This window comes from Vespa mandarinia, chromosome 15 (assembly GCF_050613455.1).
Source record: "Vespa mandarinia isolate Hongniang chromosome 15, ASM5061345v1, whole genome shotgun sequence".
NCBI lineage: Eukaryota > Metazoa > Arthropoda > Insecta > Hymenoptera > Vespidae > Vespa > Vespa mandarinia.
Genome location: NC_140824.1, coordinates 2,981,774 through 3,002,500, shown reverse-complemented (window position 1 = coordinate 3,002,500; position 20,727 = coordinate 2,981,774). Strand labels below are relative to the sequence as shown.

General features: G+C 32.5%; 2 protein-coding genes across 2 annotated transcripts in view; both read left to right on the top strand.

Annotated features, from left to right (window-relative positions):
* LOC118444672 (uncharacterized) overlaps positions 1-20,727 on the top strand; it is a 55,722-nt gene that overhangs the window by 286 nt on the left and 34,709 nt on the right. The window contains exon 1 of the mRNA XM_035873162.2: positions 1-1,252. This exon is cut by the window's left edge and continues 286 nt beyond it. Within this exon, the coding sequence (XP_035729055.2) occupies positions 16-1,252 (1,237 nt within the window). The 5' untranslated portion in view covers positions 1-15. The remainder of the gene's footprint in view (positions 1,253-20,727) is intronic.
* Positions 2,858-8,359, top strand: LOC118444673 (uncharacterized). Its single transcript, XM_085661641.1, has 2 exons — positions 2,858-4,276; positions 8,313-8,359. The coding sequence occupies exons 1-2, from the start codon at positions 2,998-3,000 to the stop codon at positions 8,357-8,359; spliced, it is 1,326 nt and encodes a 441-aa protein (XP_085517767.1). The 5' UTR covers positions 2,858-2,997.

The window sequence follows — 20,727 nt, the reverse complement described above, 5'->3', positions numbered from 1 at the left end:
CGAAGAGACGAAGAGATGACGGTACGTCGCGAGGACGGCCAAGGAATGAGGCATAGCAGTTCCTGGCCAGACAGATCGCAAAGAACCGTAAGGGTTCGTGTAGATCCTCTTTCACGAGCTTTCACGATTGTACCAACTAGTAGATCGTCAGAGGAGGAAGAAGAGAAATCCAAGATCTTTGGTAAATCCTTGACGCATGACGTGACGATCAACGATAAAACTAAGAAAGAAGAAGAAGAAGAAGAAGAAGAAGAAGAAGAAGAAGAAGAAGTAATAGTAGTAAAGGAGAAGGAAGTAGAAGTAGACAAAGACGAAGACGAAGATAACGTAAATCCGATGGTGGAAATCGATCGAAAATCGAGACCACATCGTGAATTTCAAAGGAAGACGTTACATTCGTCGCTGAGGGCGCTCAATCGGCACCGACTTTACGTCGAGACGTCGTCTTTATCCTCGACGATCTCGACAGCCAGCAGGCGAAGAAGAAGAAGAAGCAAAAGCAGCATCGAGCTAAAGATCTTCGACGTGGCTTCGATCGGTTTAAAGGATGACGTTAAGGAGAAGAATGAAGTTACTTTATTGGTTGATACGAGCCAGTTGGCAATAGAACGAAGGGAAGATGAAAAAGAGAAAGAAAATGAAGGAAAGAGTGAGAGGGAAAATATAATAGAAAAAAGGGAGACATCGAAGCCTACGGTGGTGCTGACGCCACATATCGAGATCGTCGACTACGATCGAATCGGCGGCACGAGCTCGCAAAGCGATCGGCATGCTTGCCCCAAGTGTACTTCGGAAGGACAGCTAAGACTACAGGTCGATCCTTTCCGATCGCCGATTGCATACGATGCTTCCAATGGCTCGATAAACGGATCTCAGACACGTCCTCAGAGTATTCTCAGTAAAAAGAGAAGAGAAATCGATAGATCAAATCCCCATGGTAGAAGTACCTGGCCCGATGGACGTGCCACATCTTTTGCCAGTGGTTATTTAGCTAAAAGAGAATTGACCTTAGGGAAGAAAAAAAGATATGGATTATCCTCCGTTAATCGACAAACTTGTCGACCAACGTATGATCTTTGTAAGGAGGCAACGTTAAGGAGACATTATTATCCTGAAGGTGGTTGGGGATATGTCATTGTCACGTGCTCGATGCTCGTACATTTTCTTGGTATAGGATTGCAATTTGCCGCACCCGGAACTTGGCATATCATGGCTCAAATTAAATTTCATCATCCTCCTCTTCATAGCGCAGGTATGTCTTTTCGATCGTTTCATCGATTTTACAATTGATTCATTAATTTCATTTTGATTTATCTTCTATTAAATACATAAGTAAATCGAATTAGATATATACGTAATATCGTAATATATCTGCGAAATTCATTCTTAGATTAATAAACAAATTCTGAACGTATCAATAAACTTATGAAATATATTTTGTTAGAACATTATCTTCAATTTACTTTTATAAATTTTCTTATCCGATTATTCACCTAGTCTAGACAAAGGTTCATTTAAAACGAGCGACCCCGAAGGGGTTGATACGTAACTCGAAATGCAACGTCGTTGGTTTCATCCCATCCCTTTTCTCCTACGGTTAAAAATATTGCCGGAACGTTGTAGAAAATTCTGTAAAGCCACCGTGGCGAACAACGGTGGCTTAACTTTCGCGTTATATGAGGCAAGACGTTCGTAGAATATCTCGAGGAGAATACCGTCTAGAAATATTTACGAACTCGACTTCTTCTTCTGTCATCCTCCTTTCTACTTCATGATATATAATAATGAAGGCTTACTAATAAACGTTGTCTCGTTCCTATTAAAAATTTTCAAATATTTAATAATAATTAAGAAAAACGTCAAGGATAATTTTTAACTTATCGTACAAAAAAATTTTTATCTTACACGTACAAAAAGAAGGTCTTAATAAACAAGATTTAAAAAGATATTATTTCAAGATGTTAATGATAATAATAATAATAATAATAATAATAATAATAATAATAATAATTACGTGTACCGTGCGAAAATAGAAAAATTTTACGTGTTAAAAGTAACACATAAGATTCGAATGATAAATTATGTCACCGTAATTCTCAAAAGACCATCTCTGGAAGGATGAATAAGAAGAAGTAGAAAAAAAAAAAAAAGACTCAATCATTCAACGATCCATACTATAATCTTTCGGTTTATCATCAATCACAGTCGTATCATCCTACTTTAAGTCTCGTTGTCACGTTCAACACATATAAGTTTGTCTATAGTTATAAAAGGGTAAATCAAGTAGTTTACAGATAGCTCTTTTCAGGAACATTAGAAATATTTAGTAATATAGATTTTTCTTTTCAATTGAGCGTACAAAATCCGATGAAAAAATGAGATACAAAAACTTCATGCGCACGTACATATATTGTACCAATCGAAAAAAAAAGCAATCAAATTTATTAGAAAATTAATTCCATTTGAGAGGGCTCGCGTAACGCGTCTATATTTAGTCGATCCAGTAAATATGTGAACGTATTCTCAGACGTTTTATTTCATTTAACCCATGCATAACACCATATGAATACAAATTAGTTGAAACATATTTTTATGAAATGGAAATCGTATCTATCAAGTTCACTTTCCACACTGTAAAGAAACGAAAGTGGCAAGCGTCGTGATTCGAATCAATAGGCGAGACACGACACGCGTGAGAGAAAAATCAGGACAATCTATCAAGATTCGGGACGGGTTATGTCGTACGGTTCTCACGTAGGTTCTCTTTGCGTGCGAGGAATCACGATATATCGATGAAGGACCAAGAGGGACCTTCGCTATTTTTTTCTCTTCTGTTTCTTTTTTTTTCCCTCGAAATCATTCAGTATCGATCGGTTAGTGAAATCGAGCGTAATAAACGATCACGAAAGGAATCGGCGTTTCGTGCGTGAAAAATAAAAACTAGAAACAAAAAAAAAAAGAAGTAGACAACTCGAAAGATCTTTTTTTTTTATCGTGATGGAAAAGAAACATCAGTCCGTATCCGGTACACCGGACGAGAACGTTTATCGCAAACGACGTAATTCTTATAGCGAAGCAATGACCGAGGAAAATACAATCGAGGATCACGATTTACAACACGTGGAACGTCGTTATTCTCGGGGAAGCTTAGAAACGGGTTCTACCATTTTACGTAGAAGTACAAAATCCCGAGAAAATTCGAGCATAGAATCGGTGACCTGGTCATCGACTAGTTTCGATTCTAAACGAGATTTAAATCGCACAACTTCCGCGAACTCTAGTAGTAAATCCTGGAGCGAGGCTGAGATTCACGAGGTACTTCGTTCTTATCCCGATATATTATCGAGATTGACCAGATGCAAGTGTTACGTGGATATAAACAACAAGTGTCAGTGTCGTTGTCGTTATCAGTGTTCATGCAATCAGTGTTGTAACCGTCAGCGTCGTAGGATATCCGCGATCTCAAGAAGAGACTCCTTTGGTAGTTTCAAACGAAAGGATTCGAGTTACTCGGTATCGACCTGCCAAAGCTTCCTTCCACCGACGTCAGGACGAAACTCAGCTGTTAGTCTCTATCGTATCGGTAACTACAATGGCCAAGACTCAGATCAGAACGAAACGATCGTCAAGAAGGACTCGATTCAAAGGCGGCATTCCGATCAAACGCATTTCGTTCGTGGCTGCCAGATCGAATACGCGGATAGACGGAGATACTCTGAACAGACACCGAGAGATACCATCTGTGAGTGTACGGCTAGGTGCAATAACCACTTGAGATCGAGACTCTCTTCGAGATTCCTAGCGAAGGCGGGACAGAAAAGATCTTGGCTGTCCTTTCAACGAGCGAGTACCGACGATGTCGCTGTTAAAGAAGCCGACGAGACTGACAACGAGAAGGACGGAAACGATTCAGGGATTTCAAGCGTTCCTGAGAATCGCAGAAAGAGTAATGCGACCGAAGTCAATCCTAAGATGTACAAAAGACGATTTTCCGAACAGCTTATATTGGAAGCTGGTCTCAGTAGTTTCCCAGATTTTGAAACCCTCGTAACCGAACGAGATGACAATGCCGAAGACGAGGAAGAATCTTTCACAGGTATTAATGCCAGAAAGAGACTTACTTTGAAGAAACATTACTATCCTGAGGGTGGTTGGGGTCGAACTATAATTCTCGTGGCCGTTTTAGTACAGTTACTCTCTCATGGCTTGCAACTCGCAGCAGGAGTTATCTTGACTCCGACGATTAATCATTTCCAACATGATGTCAGGGATGCAGGTATGATTAAAACAAACAATTATGAATCGTTCGTTAATAAATATTATCGGGAATAATCCAGTTTAATAACCTTTACAAAGATCGATTTATGTTCGATTAAGAATCACATATTCTTTTTTTTTTCTTTTTCCCTTTCAAGAAGAAAAAGTTAATTAATTAAACAATATAAATTCGATAACAGTCTTTGTGATATCCAATTTTAATCGTGTATGTCTCACTAGAAATTCGCGTTTTCACGGATGTAAAGACCCCTTCTTTTCTCTCTCTCTCTCTCTCTCTCATACATACATACATACATACAACCAAAGTCGATCGAGAGCATAGAACGAGCAACGATTGGATGCACCTGCAACAGCTGTTGTCCGAACGAACGGTACTTACCTACCGTAAGCTAGCAAGCTCGTGGCTTCTACTATCTCCTTTCTATCTCTCTTTCTCTCTCTCTCTCTCTCTCTCTCTTTCTCTTTATCTATCTATCTACCTATTTCTATCTCTATACCTTTCGTTCAGTATCACGTATAATCGCATACTGTTAACCCACATGTATTTATACGGGAAATTACAGGAATAGACGTCACACGTTCAATGGAAAAACATCCCACAGATTCCAATCTTCCACGAATCGCAACATCTCTAGCCGATTGTGTACGGTCTGTCGAGAATAATTTTCAATATCGATGCTAGCTAGAATGAATTTACATACGTTTAGTAATTGCTTATCCGATACTCGGAAATAATCTAATTAAACGATACACACCGTTAAGAATGGATCGATGGATGTGAACGTAACGAAAGTATTTTGATTACGAAAATCGATATTTTAGATATTCATAAAATCGATATATTTATAGAGATCGTTCAGATATATCTCAAAATATAATGGATCAAATATAATTAACAATTTGATTAATATTCATTTACTTATATTTTATTTTATTTTCGTTTCACATACTTTTTTCCTTTCTTTTTATTTATTATTATTTCTTTTTTTTTGTGTCTTTTTTTCTCTTGTTTTTTTTTGTATTCTTTTTTTTTTTTTTTTTTTTTTTTTTTAATGAACTTTAGGTTCAAAGAAAATCTCTTCGTATTAAAGGAAAACGAGAGATCCTTCCACTTGACGCAATCTCGTCTTATTAACGTAAACTCCCAACCCTAAGCCTCATCACGCGAAAGTCTTCTACGATGCTTCATCGTCGCATCTAGGTTGAAGTGGATTAGAGGACGCGCAGAAAATTAAATCCAGAGCCACGCTTGCAATAACATCGTGCCAGCTGCATCAAGTTAAGGTTTGCATGTGCGTCATCGGTAGGAGACTCCTTTTTGAAGAGACTCCGGGGAAATTGTTCGAGAAAAAAGTGGTCAAACCGGACAGATGTTCGATCGATCGTATTTAGGTGAATCCTTGTAGATTAATCCTAACCTAGATTCACGTTTCTAGTGCATAGAACGAATATAAAAACAACAACAAAAACAAATATTCCCATCGACTAAAACTCTCGTTGTTCGAATGAAAATCTGAAGGCAATTTTCTAAAGTGCTGGAATATCCACGTTAATTATCAAAGATCTCCATCATTTTTAGATCAATCCGTACGATATCAAGTAGCCTCGAATGGACGAAAGGGAAGGGAAAATGGAAGTGGATGGGGAGGGGAATGGAAGAAGAATAATAACTCGTTCTTCATTGGATATTTTTAAATTTATTGGGACGAAAATAGAGGAAAGAACGTGATATCTAACGCGTTAAAACTGACACGTTATCGATAATTGAACCGAGTTATACGATCAGTTTTATGAGAAAGACTACCGATCGACTATCATAAATGTTAAAGGTTGTCAATGAAATCTCATCCTGCTGTAGTTGTAATCGTCTTACAACTATCATTTCCTTTATAGAATCTCATGGATTTCTTTGTCTTCGATCGTAATTGAGAAGATTTAATGATACAACGATAATAGATTTGAAATAATCTGTTTTATTATCTTTCATGGATATTAACGGTACTTAAAAACAAACAGAATCGATTTAAAATTCTGAGAACAACATTCTCGTAATACGCTCGATAATGAAATAAATTTATTTCATGGGAATCAATTAATACTCTCTCTCTCTCTCTCTTTCTCTCTCTCTCTCTCTCTCTCTCTTCCTCTCTCTCTCTCTCTCTCTCTGTATCTGTCTTCTCTTTCTTTCATTAGATTAAAAATACAATGCAAACAACAATGGCTCGTATAATCAGACATTATTAAATTTATCATTAAAAATTCATGAAAGGATAAATTATTCAACAGTTAATCCATTGTATACAGTCGAATATCAATTACTACCCTGAATCATAAGTCTTCCATAATATAATTTCATACTTGTAATTTCGTCATTGAAAAATTTTCTTGGTTGATAAGTTACCGACGAGACTATTTTGTCGTGTCGGTAAAACAAATTTCTTCCTTATCAACGAAAGAAAAGTTATCGACACTGTTAAAAAAAAGATATTACGTCGGTATCTTTTCGTTCCCATAGAAGATAATGTTTTAATGAAATTTATTTGATTTAATATATATATATATCTCGTGGATATAATTTAAGGGAAAAGTTTGAACACAATCTTTGTAATGAATTAAAAATAAACAAGAAAGAATCATTGGATTTATAAAAGATCAAAAAGAGTCGATCGAATGTGCTTTTAAAAACACGAAGGAAATCCTATAAAGTTATAAGAAAACAAACAAGATCCAATAGCAAAGAGAAGATAGAATGAATGATGGAATATTTCAAATTCATCATATAAGAGGTATCGTGGCAAATACTTTTGATGTTCTAAAACCGATATGAAAAGTCATCGGAAATAAACCACACGCTGAAATAAATCTATTCGGTTGAAAGTTTGACATCATAAAGAGAACCAAACCTCGCGCCCTTTTTACGTTTGACGTTCGTAAAATCCGCACGTTCGCGAATTCGTGTTCATATCTTTTCGATGATATATTTTTACGAACTCGTAAAAATTCTTTACTTCGAGAAATCAAAAAAGGTAACAAATAAGACGTTCAATCGTCAAAAATTCTCAATCATCTTTAATCTTTAGCCAAGATACAAGAGAAAATGATATGAGATAAAAACCGGCAAAGATTTATCGTTCGATTCTAGGATATATATCTTCCGATAGCTTACGCCACAAAATCGTCCAAGGGTCGTAAAGATATCATCTCACTTAACTTCGTACGATACAAGCTTGCAACATTTTCATTGCTTTTAAATCTGATTTTCGCTGGAATCTGAAAAGGGGAAAAAACAAAAGAGAGAAATAGGTATTCGTTTTTCGACGATATCGCGCTTTTAAAACCGTAAGAAAAGCACTCTGGACCGGAGGACGGAAGAAAGAAGCTGCAATCAGTGGAGTTCGAGGGAAGGCAATTTCACGCGGGGATGAAATCCTTCGAGTAAGTTTGCGTTCTTTGTCCTTCCGATTTCTCGTTAAGTCGTTGCGGTTTCTCTCTCTCTCTCTCTCTCTCTCTCTCTCCTTTCTCTCTCTCTTTCTCTCTCTCTCTTTCTCTAACCGACGATTTCCCACGAAACGGATCACCTTTGGGCTTTTCAATCCCCACTGCGATATTCTCGCTATGAGTTTAATTATAATCTTTCTAACGATTCTCTTCTTCTCGATTTTAAATGAACGATTAAAGGAATATATGATTTTAATTAGTACGAACTAAGGAATAAAAATTTACATACGGGAGTAAAGAAGGAAAAAAAAAGAAACAAAAAATGAAAAGGAGAAACGAAACCTCCCTCCCTCCCTCCCCCCTCTCGAGTCACCAATTAAAAACTTTTCAAAAGGTCTAAAGTACAAATTTCGTCATAATCAAATTTAATATCTTTGTATAAATTGTTCCATTGTAAATTTAATCACGTGTCATCACGTTTAATCATTTGTGATTAAATGTAAAATGAAGGAATTTACACAATTGTAAATTAATTGCTTCATTGTAAATGTAAAAAATTGCTACATTGTAAATTTAATCACGGATTTAACCAAAAGAAAAGGAAAAAAAAAGAAAAGAAAATGAAGAAGAAAGACTGTTATAGGACTCAAGATCACGATTATATATATTTCCTTCTTTTTTTTTTCTTTTTTCTTTTTTTTTTTTTGTTCTTTCCTTTCTCCCTCTCCTTTTCTCTTATCATATGCAATGTAAACGCAACGTCGTTAGAACTTGAAAAGCTCAGGCAAGTGTGCAGTCTGGTGGTAGCTCGTAAGCAAAGAAGAACGTACTGAGGGAGCGAGTTTATGTGGCCCGCGTCTAGAAGGTGTGAACCATAAAGATAGGTTTTACGATCGTAGAGCGAGCCATGGATGTACTCGGATGTCCAAAGACATATCCCATGGTCCCGTTGAGGGAGGAACGTCGTCCCGTCCTCAACCGATGCGTATCGCGCATTTTCTTCTCTTGTCTCTTTTTCTCACCTAAAATCGTCGGAGACTTAAAGGAGAAAGTACGCGAGGAGATCGAGCGAAGGATCAGGATTTTTTTGCAGTGCTCTCCGGGGCGCACTTTTCATCTTCTCAAACGATTCCTTTTTTTTTTTTTTGTTTTTTTTTTTGTTTTTTTTTTTTTTTTTTTTTCTTTTTGTTTTTTCGCCGCGACACAAGACTCGATAGTTAATTTTATAAATTATTTCAATAACCTCGAAAGAATATCAAATGATTTATTTCGTTCTATGGAAAATTATTAATTATTCTATAGATTCGTTGCCCTTTAAAAAAAAAAAAAAAAGAATGTAAATTGTCAATGTTACAATATAAATATAATAATTATATTTATATTGTAATTATTTTTTAACGAGTTGTTTGTTTTTCTTCTTTTTTCTTTTTCTCTTTCTTTTTTTTTCCATCTTCATAGTGATAAAGTACATTAAATTTTTTCGCAAAATCAGTATTATATATGTAATAAAATCATATATATATATATATATATATATATATATCTAAAAAAAAATTACTATTGTACTTATTATATATCTAAAAATAAATCATCGATAGATATTTAATAAAAAAATAATACGTTCTTGATAAATACAAATTAATATTGATATCGTAATCATATAAATTTATCGATTTTAATATTTTCGATATTAAAGTAAATAAGATAAGATGGAAAAATATTATTGAGTGTAGACTCACATTCTATCTTTCTATTTCTAACTATCTTTATCTTTCGATAAGGATAAAACTAGAATGAGCTTTTGCCGCGGCAGTTAAAGGAATATAGTAAAGTCGATGTACCATACAAAAAACGTAGAATCTTTCAAAAGAAAGAAGTAATGCAAGCACGCATGTTATTTCTCTCTTGTCGTCTATATTTCTCCATCGTAAATTTAAAGGGTCGCGTTATTCGTCGCGTGCATACTCAAGACATATACGAACCCTATATGTCCCTTTTTTTTTTCTTTTCTTTTCTTTTCTTTTTCTGTCTTCTCGTAAAACTTTATCGAAGTTAGTCTCGATGCATCTTCGGAATAAAGAAATTCTATTTTGCCAGTCTTTTACAATCTCTTTCGTCAAATTTACATAAATTTCATATACGTTTGTAATATATATATATATATATATATATATATATATATATATATATATATTTCTCTCTCTCTATTCTATTGAATTAAAAAATAACATTGGAAAAAATTATAAACATATTATTTTCAACAGTAAAATACAAAAATTTACATTTTCAATTCATTAAAAACTTTTTTTTGTCGATACTTCTTATCGATACAAATAAATTAAGAAATTATTTATTAAAAATGCAAAGTTAATTAATTTATCGTTATTATGACTCGTACAATATGTTAAATAAATGAAAAGTCAAAGTAATCAAATCTATATAATGATCCTCGTAGAAAAGAGAAATGCAGAGAGATGCATTTATTCTGTTTTGGAACGAGTCGAAGTACTTGGAGGAGGTCAAGGGTCATGTCATGTAATCCAAGGTTGGACATCGTAGAGTAAAAGTTCCCTTTCCTCTACCTTCTCCTTCTCTTCCTCTTCCTCCTTCTCCTACTACTCCGCCTCTTCGTTCTTTTAGGGCCAAATTTCATTGCGTACAAAGTCGAATCGCGGTGCTCTTAATGATCTCCATAAACGCGTCCGTACGTTGAGACCTAGCACGATGGCGACGTTCGGCCGCTGCTCGAAATCGTCGAAGAGTCGTCGTCCTTTCTTTCTCCTCCATCTCCTCGTTCTCCTCCTCTTCATTCTGGTCGTTTCGTATCCAGCGAATCGAGTTTTACTTTCATTCGGTGAAAGTGGTACCCCGAAACTCCGCACGACATTATCAGAGCCATGGACTTTTTTCCACTTCTCATCTTCTTTTTCTTCGTCGTTCTTTTCTTCTCTCTTCCTCTTCTTCTTCTTCTTCTTCTTCTTCTTCTTCGTCTTCTTTTTCTTCTTCTTCTTCTTCTTTTTTCCTTTTCTTTTTCTCCTTTTATTCCGATTTTTCTTCTTCTTTTCTTTTTCTTCTTCTTCTGCTTCTTCTTTTTTCCTTTTCTTTTTCTTCTTTTATTCTGATTTTTCTTCTTCTTTTCTTCTTCTTCTTCTTCTTCTTCTTCTTCTTCTTCTTAAACTGTCTTTTTTTTCGAAATGGAATATCCAGCACAACTTTCGAGTCGACGCACGTTCCCTTCCCTCTTCGGAAAAGATCAATGAGATACTTTGGGATGTTGTGCTCCATAGCGATGCGTTTCTTTCGATCTTGGACAATCTCGTTCCATTGAGATTCTTTGGATTTACTACTGTCTGCCATGCAATAAGACCTCCCTCAAATTACTCACGTAAAAGTATAGGTAGTACAAGATTTTTCTCGTACAAGATCTACGTTCTCTTTTTGTCTGATTCAAACGATAAGAACGTTCCAAGATTTATGATAATGAATTTGTCCAATTTTTTTTTTTTTTTTTTTTTTTTTTGTTAGATACAAGATAGTCTGGTATATAGATACAAATGGGATTATAGAAATGCATCACAGGAATGCATTGATATCTTCGTTTTTTTCTTTGTTTGTTTGTTTGTTCGTTTTTTTTTTTTTTTTTTTTTTTTTTTTTTAATAAATCTTATTAAATTGTTTTTTTTTTAAGAAAAGGACGAATTTCTTTTTTCTTTTTTTTTTTCTTTTTTCTTTTCTCCGTTCGATATCTGTATAAAAAATGAAATGTAAGATCATCGTGATGGTAAAAAAAAAAATTCTCACGAATGTTCAACCGGAAATTCGTCCAAAAACACGAATGTCCCTTCCCTCGCACGACTTTAAATACATATCCGGCCATTACGTTTCTCGCGGTCTCGAGGGAGGACACGAAATTGATCGAACCACCGGAGAAAACGCGCCACCCGCAAATCACCACGCGAGAATATTCTTTATGATCTTCGGTGAGCGACCCTATGCATGCACGAATCGCATTTCGCAAACGAGAATGATCCTTATCGGATAAACGATAAAAAATCGACCAGTTGAAAAAAAAAAGAAAAAAAAAAAAAAAGAATAATAATAATAATAATAAAAAAAATCATTTTTCGAAAAACGTCCATGAAATTTTACATATCAATTTTACGTAACAAAATGCATAAGTATTAAATATAAAAATTTAATATAATTTATAAAGTCAAATTAAACATTATGTATATATATATATATATATATATATATACATACACATTACGTATATAAAATTCTAGATAATCTGTTTTGCGTAAATAAAATGAAAAGAATGAAATCTAAATAATTTTATCTAGAGACTGTATAAATTAAAATATAAAAAAGAAAAATCTCTAAAAAGTAAATATAGAAGCAAAATGAATACGTTCTCATTATAGTTACGATCGTGCATTTAATCACGTATATATAAATATATACATACATATATGCATACATATGTATATATATATATATATATATATATATGAACTCTCTCAGAGAACGCATTCCATGCTGGTTGCGATACGAAACCATGCACGGTGACTTTTTACGAGAGGCAATCATCGAGTTGACGTACGGTTATACGAAGAAACGATCGCCCTGACGACGACGAAAGTGACGACGATGGAAAGGACGGTCCTCAACGGGGGTTGGATATAATTATAGAGTATAATTTATATAGACGGGTCTTGCACGTGGCCTTCGCCATGACTCAGGGAAAAATAAAGGAATAAGGAAAGAGAGGTAAAAAAAAAAAAAGCGAAAGAAAAGAAAAGAAAAGAAAAGAAAAGAAACAATTTTTGAAGTCAAAGCGAAAAGCTAACAAACGTTAAACGTACGAAAATGTCTCTTCCGTTTCTAATATTCCACCCCCTTTTCACCACCAGAGACCACTGTGTTTTGTCTCTTTAAATAAATTTCATGATTTTTCGGAATTCTCATAGTACTCCTAAATTCGCCCATGTTCACCAAAGCCGACATGCAAAGGAGAACGCTTCTTTTTTTCTTCTCTTTTTTATTTATTTGTTTGTTTTTTTTTTTGTTTATTTTCTATTTTCTTTTGTTTCATTTTGTTTTGTTTCATTCGTATCTTTCAACTCTGTCATCTGTCGCGGTTTATTTGCTTTTTCAAGAGCATCCATTTCGTACAAATCTTTTAGACTTTTGATCGGACGCCAGAAATCCATCAGTCGAACTGGCGCCTATCTTTCTTCTCATTCTGTCGTTCTTTTTTATATTCTCTTTTGAAATTTCTCATTGTGCTCATTTAACAATATACTGATTAGGATTATTTATCAGGTCTTTCCATTTTTTTTTTTTTTTTTTTTTTTTTATAACGAATATGTCGTAACGAGAATATATTTCATTAAATAGATCAAATGATTATATTTTCTAAATGATTTATATTTCTTGAAAAAAAAAACGATATCCTTTTAAATTATATCAAATCATATAAATTATATATATATATACATTATTAATATATAAAGTACTCTGAATACGTCCAAGTGTATCTTCAATTTTGTAAAATTATTTATTAAATTTATTCAAGACATTGTCGAGTTAATAAAAAATGTCTTAACAATTATACGTTCATAAATTGGAGAATAAATGAAATCTCATAGCCTTATCAATTGTATATATATATATATATATATATATATATATATATATCTCATTTTTAAGCGTAAACATTTAAAAATGTCAATGATTAAAAGATACGAACGAAAGAAAGAAAGGAAGAAAAAAGATGAAAAAAAGAAAACAAAATAAAAAAAGCAGAAGAAAAAAGAAAAGAAAAAGAAGAAAATGGCTGTTCGAATTAAATGAATTCGGCATTTACTTTCATTACGACGTAAACGCATACGTACGTGTAAACTTAATATTAAACAAAACTAATTTTTCTATTAATCTTTTTTATAAACCAAAATTCATGAAAATAAAAAGCATTACCAGCCGATCAGCTGGTAACCGGAAATGTCATCACTATCACTTTCGAAAGAAACGAGCAGATGTTACGATACCAATGTATCCTACTCTGATAGGAGTGTAGTAGAGTGAAGTTTCTCATTGGTGATGGCAATGTCTGTAGTAGTAGTAGTAGTGGTGGTAGAGATGTTTCCAAGGGAGAAGGATAAGGGTGGGGAGAGTCAGACCGAACAGAGAGAGTGTCTCTCGTCGAAGCCACATCAGTCGGTGGTATCGCGCGAAAGACTGCGTTCCACGAAGCAAACTTCCAGCGGATTACTTTCCGCATCGTTAACTGCGGTCTCTAAGTTGCAAGAATTATCAATCTTATCGACTAATGATTTCTTCTTATAACGAACGATCATTGACAATTTTCATTAGAAATTTCTTCGTTTATTTATTTTTATATATATTTATTTATTTATTCATTTCGACATTGATTTGAATTTATTATTTTTATTCTTATTTTTATTTATTTACTACTTGTTTATTTTCTTTTTTTTTTCTTTCTTTCTTTCTTTTTTATCTTTTATTTATTTATTTTTCTTCTTCTTCTTCTTCTTCTTCCTCTTCTTTTATGTAGTATTTCGAACGTCGAAATTTTTGGTATAATTTTTTTGTTGTATTTAAAGAAACATTTCAAAAGGTATAACATATGATCGTTCAATATAATCTCTTATTATCTCGAACATGCTTATCAGTAAGAACACAGAACAGCAATACGTTCGTAATAAATCGGCAGTAAAAAATTCATTAAGGTTAAGTCGACTTTTTAAGAAAGATAATTGAACAATTGCCAATTTTACTTGAGAAAACAATTTCACTTTTGTTCATTTACATTTTTTTTTCATTATCGTATCGATTTGAATATAATAAAAAAAAAAAGGGGGGGAAACGGTTTAGAAAAAAAACGTGAATCGTTTAGGAGAAAGTCGACATGATGTTGCTGAGAATTCTCAGAGAATTTTCGAGGAAAGAAGAAGAAGAAGAAGAAGAAGAAGAAGAAGAAGAAAAAGAAAAAGAAGAAGAAAAAAAAGAAGAAGAAGAAAAAGTAAACGTGAAAGAAGGATTAAGAACGAGAAGGATCAGGAACAGCTTAAAAATCAACGATACAGGCACTTAATAATTAATTTGCCGCGATTAAGCAGCAAAGAAGGTGTTGTGCCTGTGATGTCGATATCTCGAGCACGATCATGGCCGCTCTTGGACACTGAGGAGAAAAGAAATTGTCGGGACGATGAAGAAAATTGTAAAAGGAAGAAACAAAAGGAAGATGAGGAAGGGAAGGAGGAGAAGGAAGAGAAAAATCAAAAGAAAAAATCTGATAAGAACGAGGAACGTCCTAACGCAGGGAGTCCTCAAGTTCAAGCAAGACGTCTCATGTGTAGACATTATTATCCAGAGGGTGGTTGGGGGTGGGTCGTCACCGTCGTAGGAACTCTCGTTCATCTTCTTGGACCTGGTCTTCAATTGTCTGTACCAGCTACCTTAGCTATTCCTGCTGCTGTCAAGTTTTATCATGATCCCTTGTATACCGCAGGTATTTCTTACTTGGACTTATTTAATTTATTCTAATCTCTACCGAAGTTTTAGAAACTTATCCTTCGTAAACTTTCTCTTTAAAATCCATTAAGTGTTTGAAATTTCTTCGTAGATCTTCAGTAATCTTAATGATATTAAGTAATCTAATGATTTTTATACAGATTAAATTTTACTTTATATAAGTATAATATTATACTTATATATATTTAAAATATATTCATTTTTATTGAGCCATTGAAATATTATCTTTAACAATCTCTTGATACATTTAATGCAAAAAATTATATGCATATATATATATATATATATATATATATATATATATATGTATGTGTATGTGTATCTATAACAATCTAATTTATATATTTCTACATAAATTATAATAATTATAATTATTTTCCAATAGTATGAAAAATACTTTTTATAAAGCCAATTTATTTGACATATATTATTTTTAATTGAAATATTTAACTTTAACAAATTCGTAGATATGTTAGAATATTGGATTTTATTATGATTATGTGTTTCGTTGAATCAAATATTGAAAGTTTTGTGGAAAGGACGTGAGATCAATACTTCAATGTTATTATTTTCTTTCTTTCTTTCTTCTCCTTTTTTCTTTTTCTTTTTTTTTTTTTTTTTTTTTTGTTTTATTCCTTCCTTTTTTTCATCGAATAGAATTCGTAAGGCAACTGTGGAAATACTTGGTAATATTGTGGAAACATATATATATATATATATATATATATATATTCCTCTTCTTTCGTTTTTTTTCCTTTTCTTTTTTTCTTTTCCTTTTCTTTTTTTTTCCTTTTCTTTTTTTATTCTCGACGGCATACGAATTGTCCGCTTATCATGCGAAAACCTCTCGCGTTTATATCTCGATATAGAATCGATCGAAGGGAATCTCGTTTCGTTCGTCTCCCGCGTAAAATAGCATTGAAGCATCGATGTTTATTTTTTTTTTTTTTTTTTTTTTTTTGACTATGTACGTTACGATCGAAATATTTTCGATATCTAATCAATTCAGTGCATATCTAACAAAAACCGACGCATTTTATTTTTCATATAAGTTACGTTATCATTACGAAGGACGAACCTTTCATAATTGCCGACAGCTAGCCTGTTAGGCATCGTAGACCTCATTCATACAACACATCGATCATTTTTTTTCATTTTTTCTTTTTCCTTTTTTTGTCTCTTTTTTCTTTTTTTTTCTTTTTTTTTTTAACGTACTCCAAATCCTCGATCGAGATTAGAGATTTTCGCTAGTAAAACAATATTTTTTGCATCATTATCATATATGCATATGTTATATTATATATTTTAATTATATAATATATTCAATTATCCTTATATAGAATGAATTAAAATTAAGTCTAAATTAGTCAAAAGTTTCTAAACGATATTAAAAGTTAAATATACTTTTTCGAAATTACTTCTTTCGAAGGCTACTTTTATTGCATATTGTAAAATTACAAGCGTAAAAAAAAGAAAAAAAAGATCTCGAAAATGTGTAATTAACTTTTAATATTATCTAGGAACTTTTGGACTATCCTGTACAAGTAAATTATTTTTATCTCTTTTTTTTTCTCTCTCTCATATATCATCGATCATTGAAGTTTAATATTTCATATTATTTTTATTAGTACGTTTTTTCTTTTCTTTTCTTTTCTTTTTTGTGGAAAATATCATATAAAAGGAGAAATATTTTTCTTAATTTTCTGAACATTTTGATATATTTAAGATACAAAAAAAAAAGAAAGAAAGAAAGATTTAATATATACATATATATATATATATATAACATTACATATATTTTCGAAATCTTTGTAAGATGCAAATAGGTTATACCCCTAAGTCTATTTCAATGTGTAATACAATCTCCGTCAAAGGTAAAAAAAGAAAGATGCAGTCTCAAGAGTGAACGTCGTTGGTGGCATAAATAAGGATTGGCAAGAAGGTCCAACTGCCTACGAGAAGTCGATGAGAGTGCAATGTCCGTGTATATGCGAGAGAAAGGCGTGGAAAAATCGAGCTCGTAGATCTCCTATTCGAGTGAGGCGTAATTCACGTCTCGCAATTTAATTGGTAAAACGAGTTCGATTTAAAACGAGCGTTAAATCGAATCCAGAGATTTCGATCCGAGATTGTCTCGTTGAATTCGAAGCAGATTCGAGACGATTTCGATTACTTGAGAAATCTCTAAGGATAAAGAAAGAGGGAGAGAGAGAGAGAGAGAGAGAGAGAGAGAGAGAGAGAGAGAGAGAAAGAGAGAAAGAAAGAAAGATATAGAAACATTTCTTCGATATTCTAACGAATTAACTTCTTTAGGAATAATTTTCTTTTCTTTTTCTTTCTTTCTCTCTCTCTCTCTCTCTCTCTCTCTCTCTCTTTCTCGTTTTTTTCCCTACAATTAAAAATATACAATTTAATTTTCTTCATTTGTAATCATTAACGATTGAAGAAGTAAAAGAAAAAGTTTGAAAAGTGTTAGGTATATATATTTATACGTAAAGAGAAGAAAAATAACGTCAATTTACGTGTTAAGAATAACATTCATATTATTTTCCTCGCTCTAGAAAAAGAAAGAAACGAGGGGGAAAAAAAAAAGAAGAAGAAAGAAAAACAAAAAAAAAAAAGAAGGACAAGACTAAATTTTGCACATACACGAGAAGAGACTAAATGCGTTCTAGGCATGCAACCGAAAATTACCGAGTAACCGACATCACCAGGATTATCGTGGTTTCTAGCGTTCTAATCTCTTAACACATCGCAACACTAAAACTTGCTTATTTCGTGGTACAAACTCCTTCTCGTTGAGCGCTATTTGGAAACTTGGAACATTTCATACGAGGAACAAGATATCTTGTATCGTACATATTATTCTATTGGACGTGTAAAATTCATTGATAAACATAATGAAAAATAATTAATATCGAATAAATATAAGATGCTTTTATTGGAATAGAAATGTCAATTATTAAATATCCGTCAATTTAACGAAAATGCATTATTATATTATTAGAATTTTTCCTTCTATCATTTTATTATCATATCTATTGGCAATATCATTTGAAAATTCTGAAATATCTTGGGGAAAATTCAAGATAATGTCGACAAAAAAATTGATTCAACTTCATTTCGAAATGAATTTTTCTAACTCGCGTGATTCTCACGAATCGATTCCAATGGAATTTAAATAAATTGTGATCGTCAGGAATAATTTTGCGAAAAAAACCGAGATTTAACGTTTATCTTCTTCGATATCCCTCTCGGCATCCACCACCAGCATCATCAACCAAAATAACCATTTCTTCGGATTTACCCTTTTCCATAATCCGTACTTTTTCGACCACTCGATCGCATTATGGCCGGATAACATATGAGGCGAGACTTTTCGAGGATGGGGATGGTTATATCTAAAGTAGTTTAACACTTTTATGAAAGATATTCGTCATGTTTCCTATGACAGCTCGATTCCTTTCATATTTTATCTTCGTCCTTCTCTCTATTTCGATGTTTTATTCAATAGATTTATATTAAATAAAATAAAAAAAAAATTTCACGATCGAAGTAAAAACGACGACCGAAGTAAATGACAAAGATTTATGGATTGTTAAATATGACAAATCAAATTTCTCAATTGCGACAAGATAAACAATAAAATTTAAAGTCTATAATAAAAGCTCTACCATGAGTTCGTTGATGGGGAAACTAATTTACGAGACATTTCTATATTATGTGAAATTACTTCGTAAAAGTAAAGTAAACTCGTAAAAGTGAATTTTATGATGAAAGGAAAGAAACATTTTTTTTTTTTTTTTTTTTTTTTTTTTTTTTTTTTTAATCAATATCAATCTACTTTGGTATAATAAAACTTGTTTTAACGTTTCAATTCGATACATTATGTACTATTCTAAATAATTAAGTCATTAATAATTATATAACTATTAGTGAATTTGTTAAATTTTATTTTTTTTTTATTTTATAAAAAAAGAAAAAGAAAAAAGAAAAAAGAAATTGAAATTTTACAGCAGAGACATCTAATGGGATATGGAAAAAGTTGACATCTAAATTCTCAGTTTAGATAAATGTCGGTAAAGAAGTGGCTCTACGTTAGCGAACGTCTTTTCTCATGAAAATCAATGAAGTTGTTAAGTTACCGACTTATCATCGTTGAATAAAACTTTGAAGATACAAGTAACATAAAATTACATTAGACTGCATATTCTCAGAATATTTTTCTAATAAATTGTTGATATTATTATACCGTATGAAATTATGATAAATTCAGGAATATATATATATATATATATTGTGATATCTATGAATCACTTCTATGAGTCATTCGTAAGTAAACGAAACTCTGATTCTTATCGATGAATTCTCTTGCTAGTTCAGATTTCAATCAGGCTTTACCGAATGCAATTTGGATGTTACCAAATTGATAAATGCTGAAATGGCATGAAGGGTGCACAACCCTCATCATTTGAGATCTTCTCTTTACAAAAAAAGTTTTATCTTCAAATTGCATTCTTCGATAAATCCAGAAACAGCTTCATTTTCAACGCAATCGTTATACTTTTTTTAAAGGACGCATAATATCTATATGTAACAATATACTACGTATCTAAATTGTATTTAATTGTTTTTTTGTTCTCTTTAAAAAAAAAAACCCCTTATGCTCGAATATACCAAATGGTATTATGATACGTCTCGTGCGTATCATACTATATACTAATTTTGTAGCCGAAAAAAAAAAAAAAAAGAAAAAAAAATACAAGGAAAAAACAAAAACCATTTGCCTTCATTATCATTCATGACAAGGGGTAATATTCCCATCGAAGATAAAGAATTTTTCTTAGGTCTTCCCCTAACAGGAATAATCAAAACTTTCTCAATAAGTTCAGTAAATATTGCTAAAGTTATCGAAAAATATGACGATATAAATAAGTTTTAACGTTGCCACGAGAAAATCTGTTAGACAAACGTACGTTCGAATCTCTGAGATCTTTTATTCCATCGGCGAAATTGAGAAAAATAAAAGAAAAAGAAATAGAAGGAATAATGAGAAAAACGAAAAGAATTTATTCTATTTACATTGGACAGTTACCGATCTTCAAAGCTTATCTACTTTATTCTAAACGTCTACTTCGATGTTCACATAATACATACTATAAAGTTATCCAAAAATAAAGTAAGATACGATTAACCCTCTGACATCGAATCGTCGATTCTTTACAAGAATAGACTATTTAAATGTGATTCGAGTTCATTCTTATTATCGTTATTGGGAGCAATGCACGATCCAATTTTCTTGCTCGCGAATTGTGCATTCCATTTAATGGAACCTTTCATTTTACTCGAGTTCATTCGTTCTAAGAGCTCCTCGTATTTATAATTTCAATTACTAACAGCATTTTTTTATATGAAATAAACGAATCAATGTTATACGATATATTCGTAAAAACA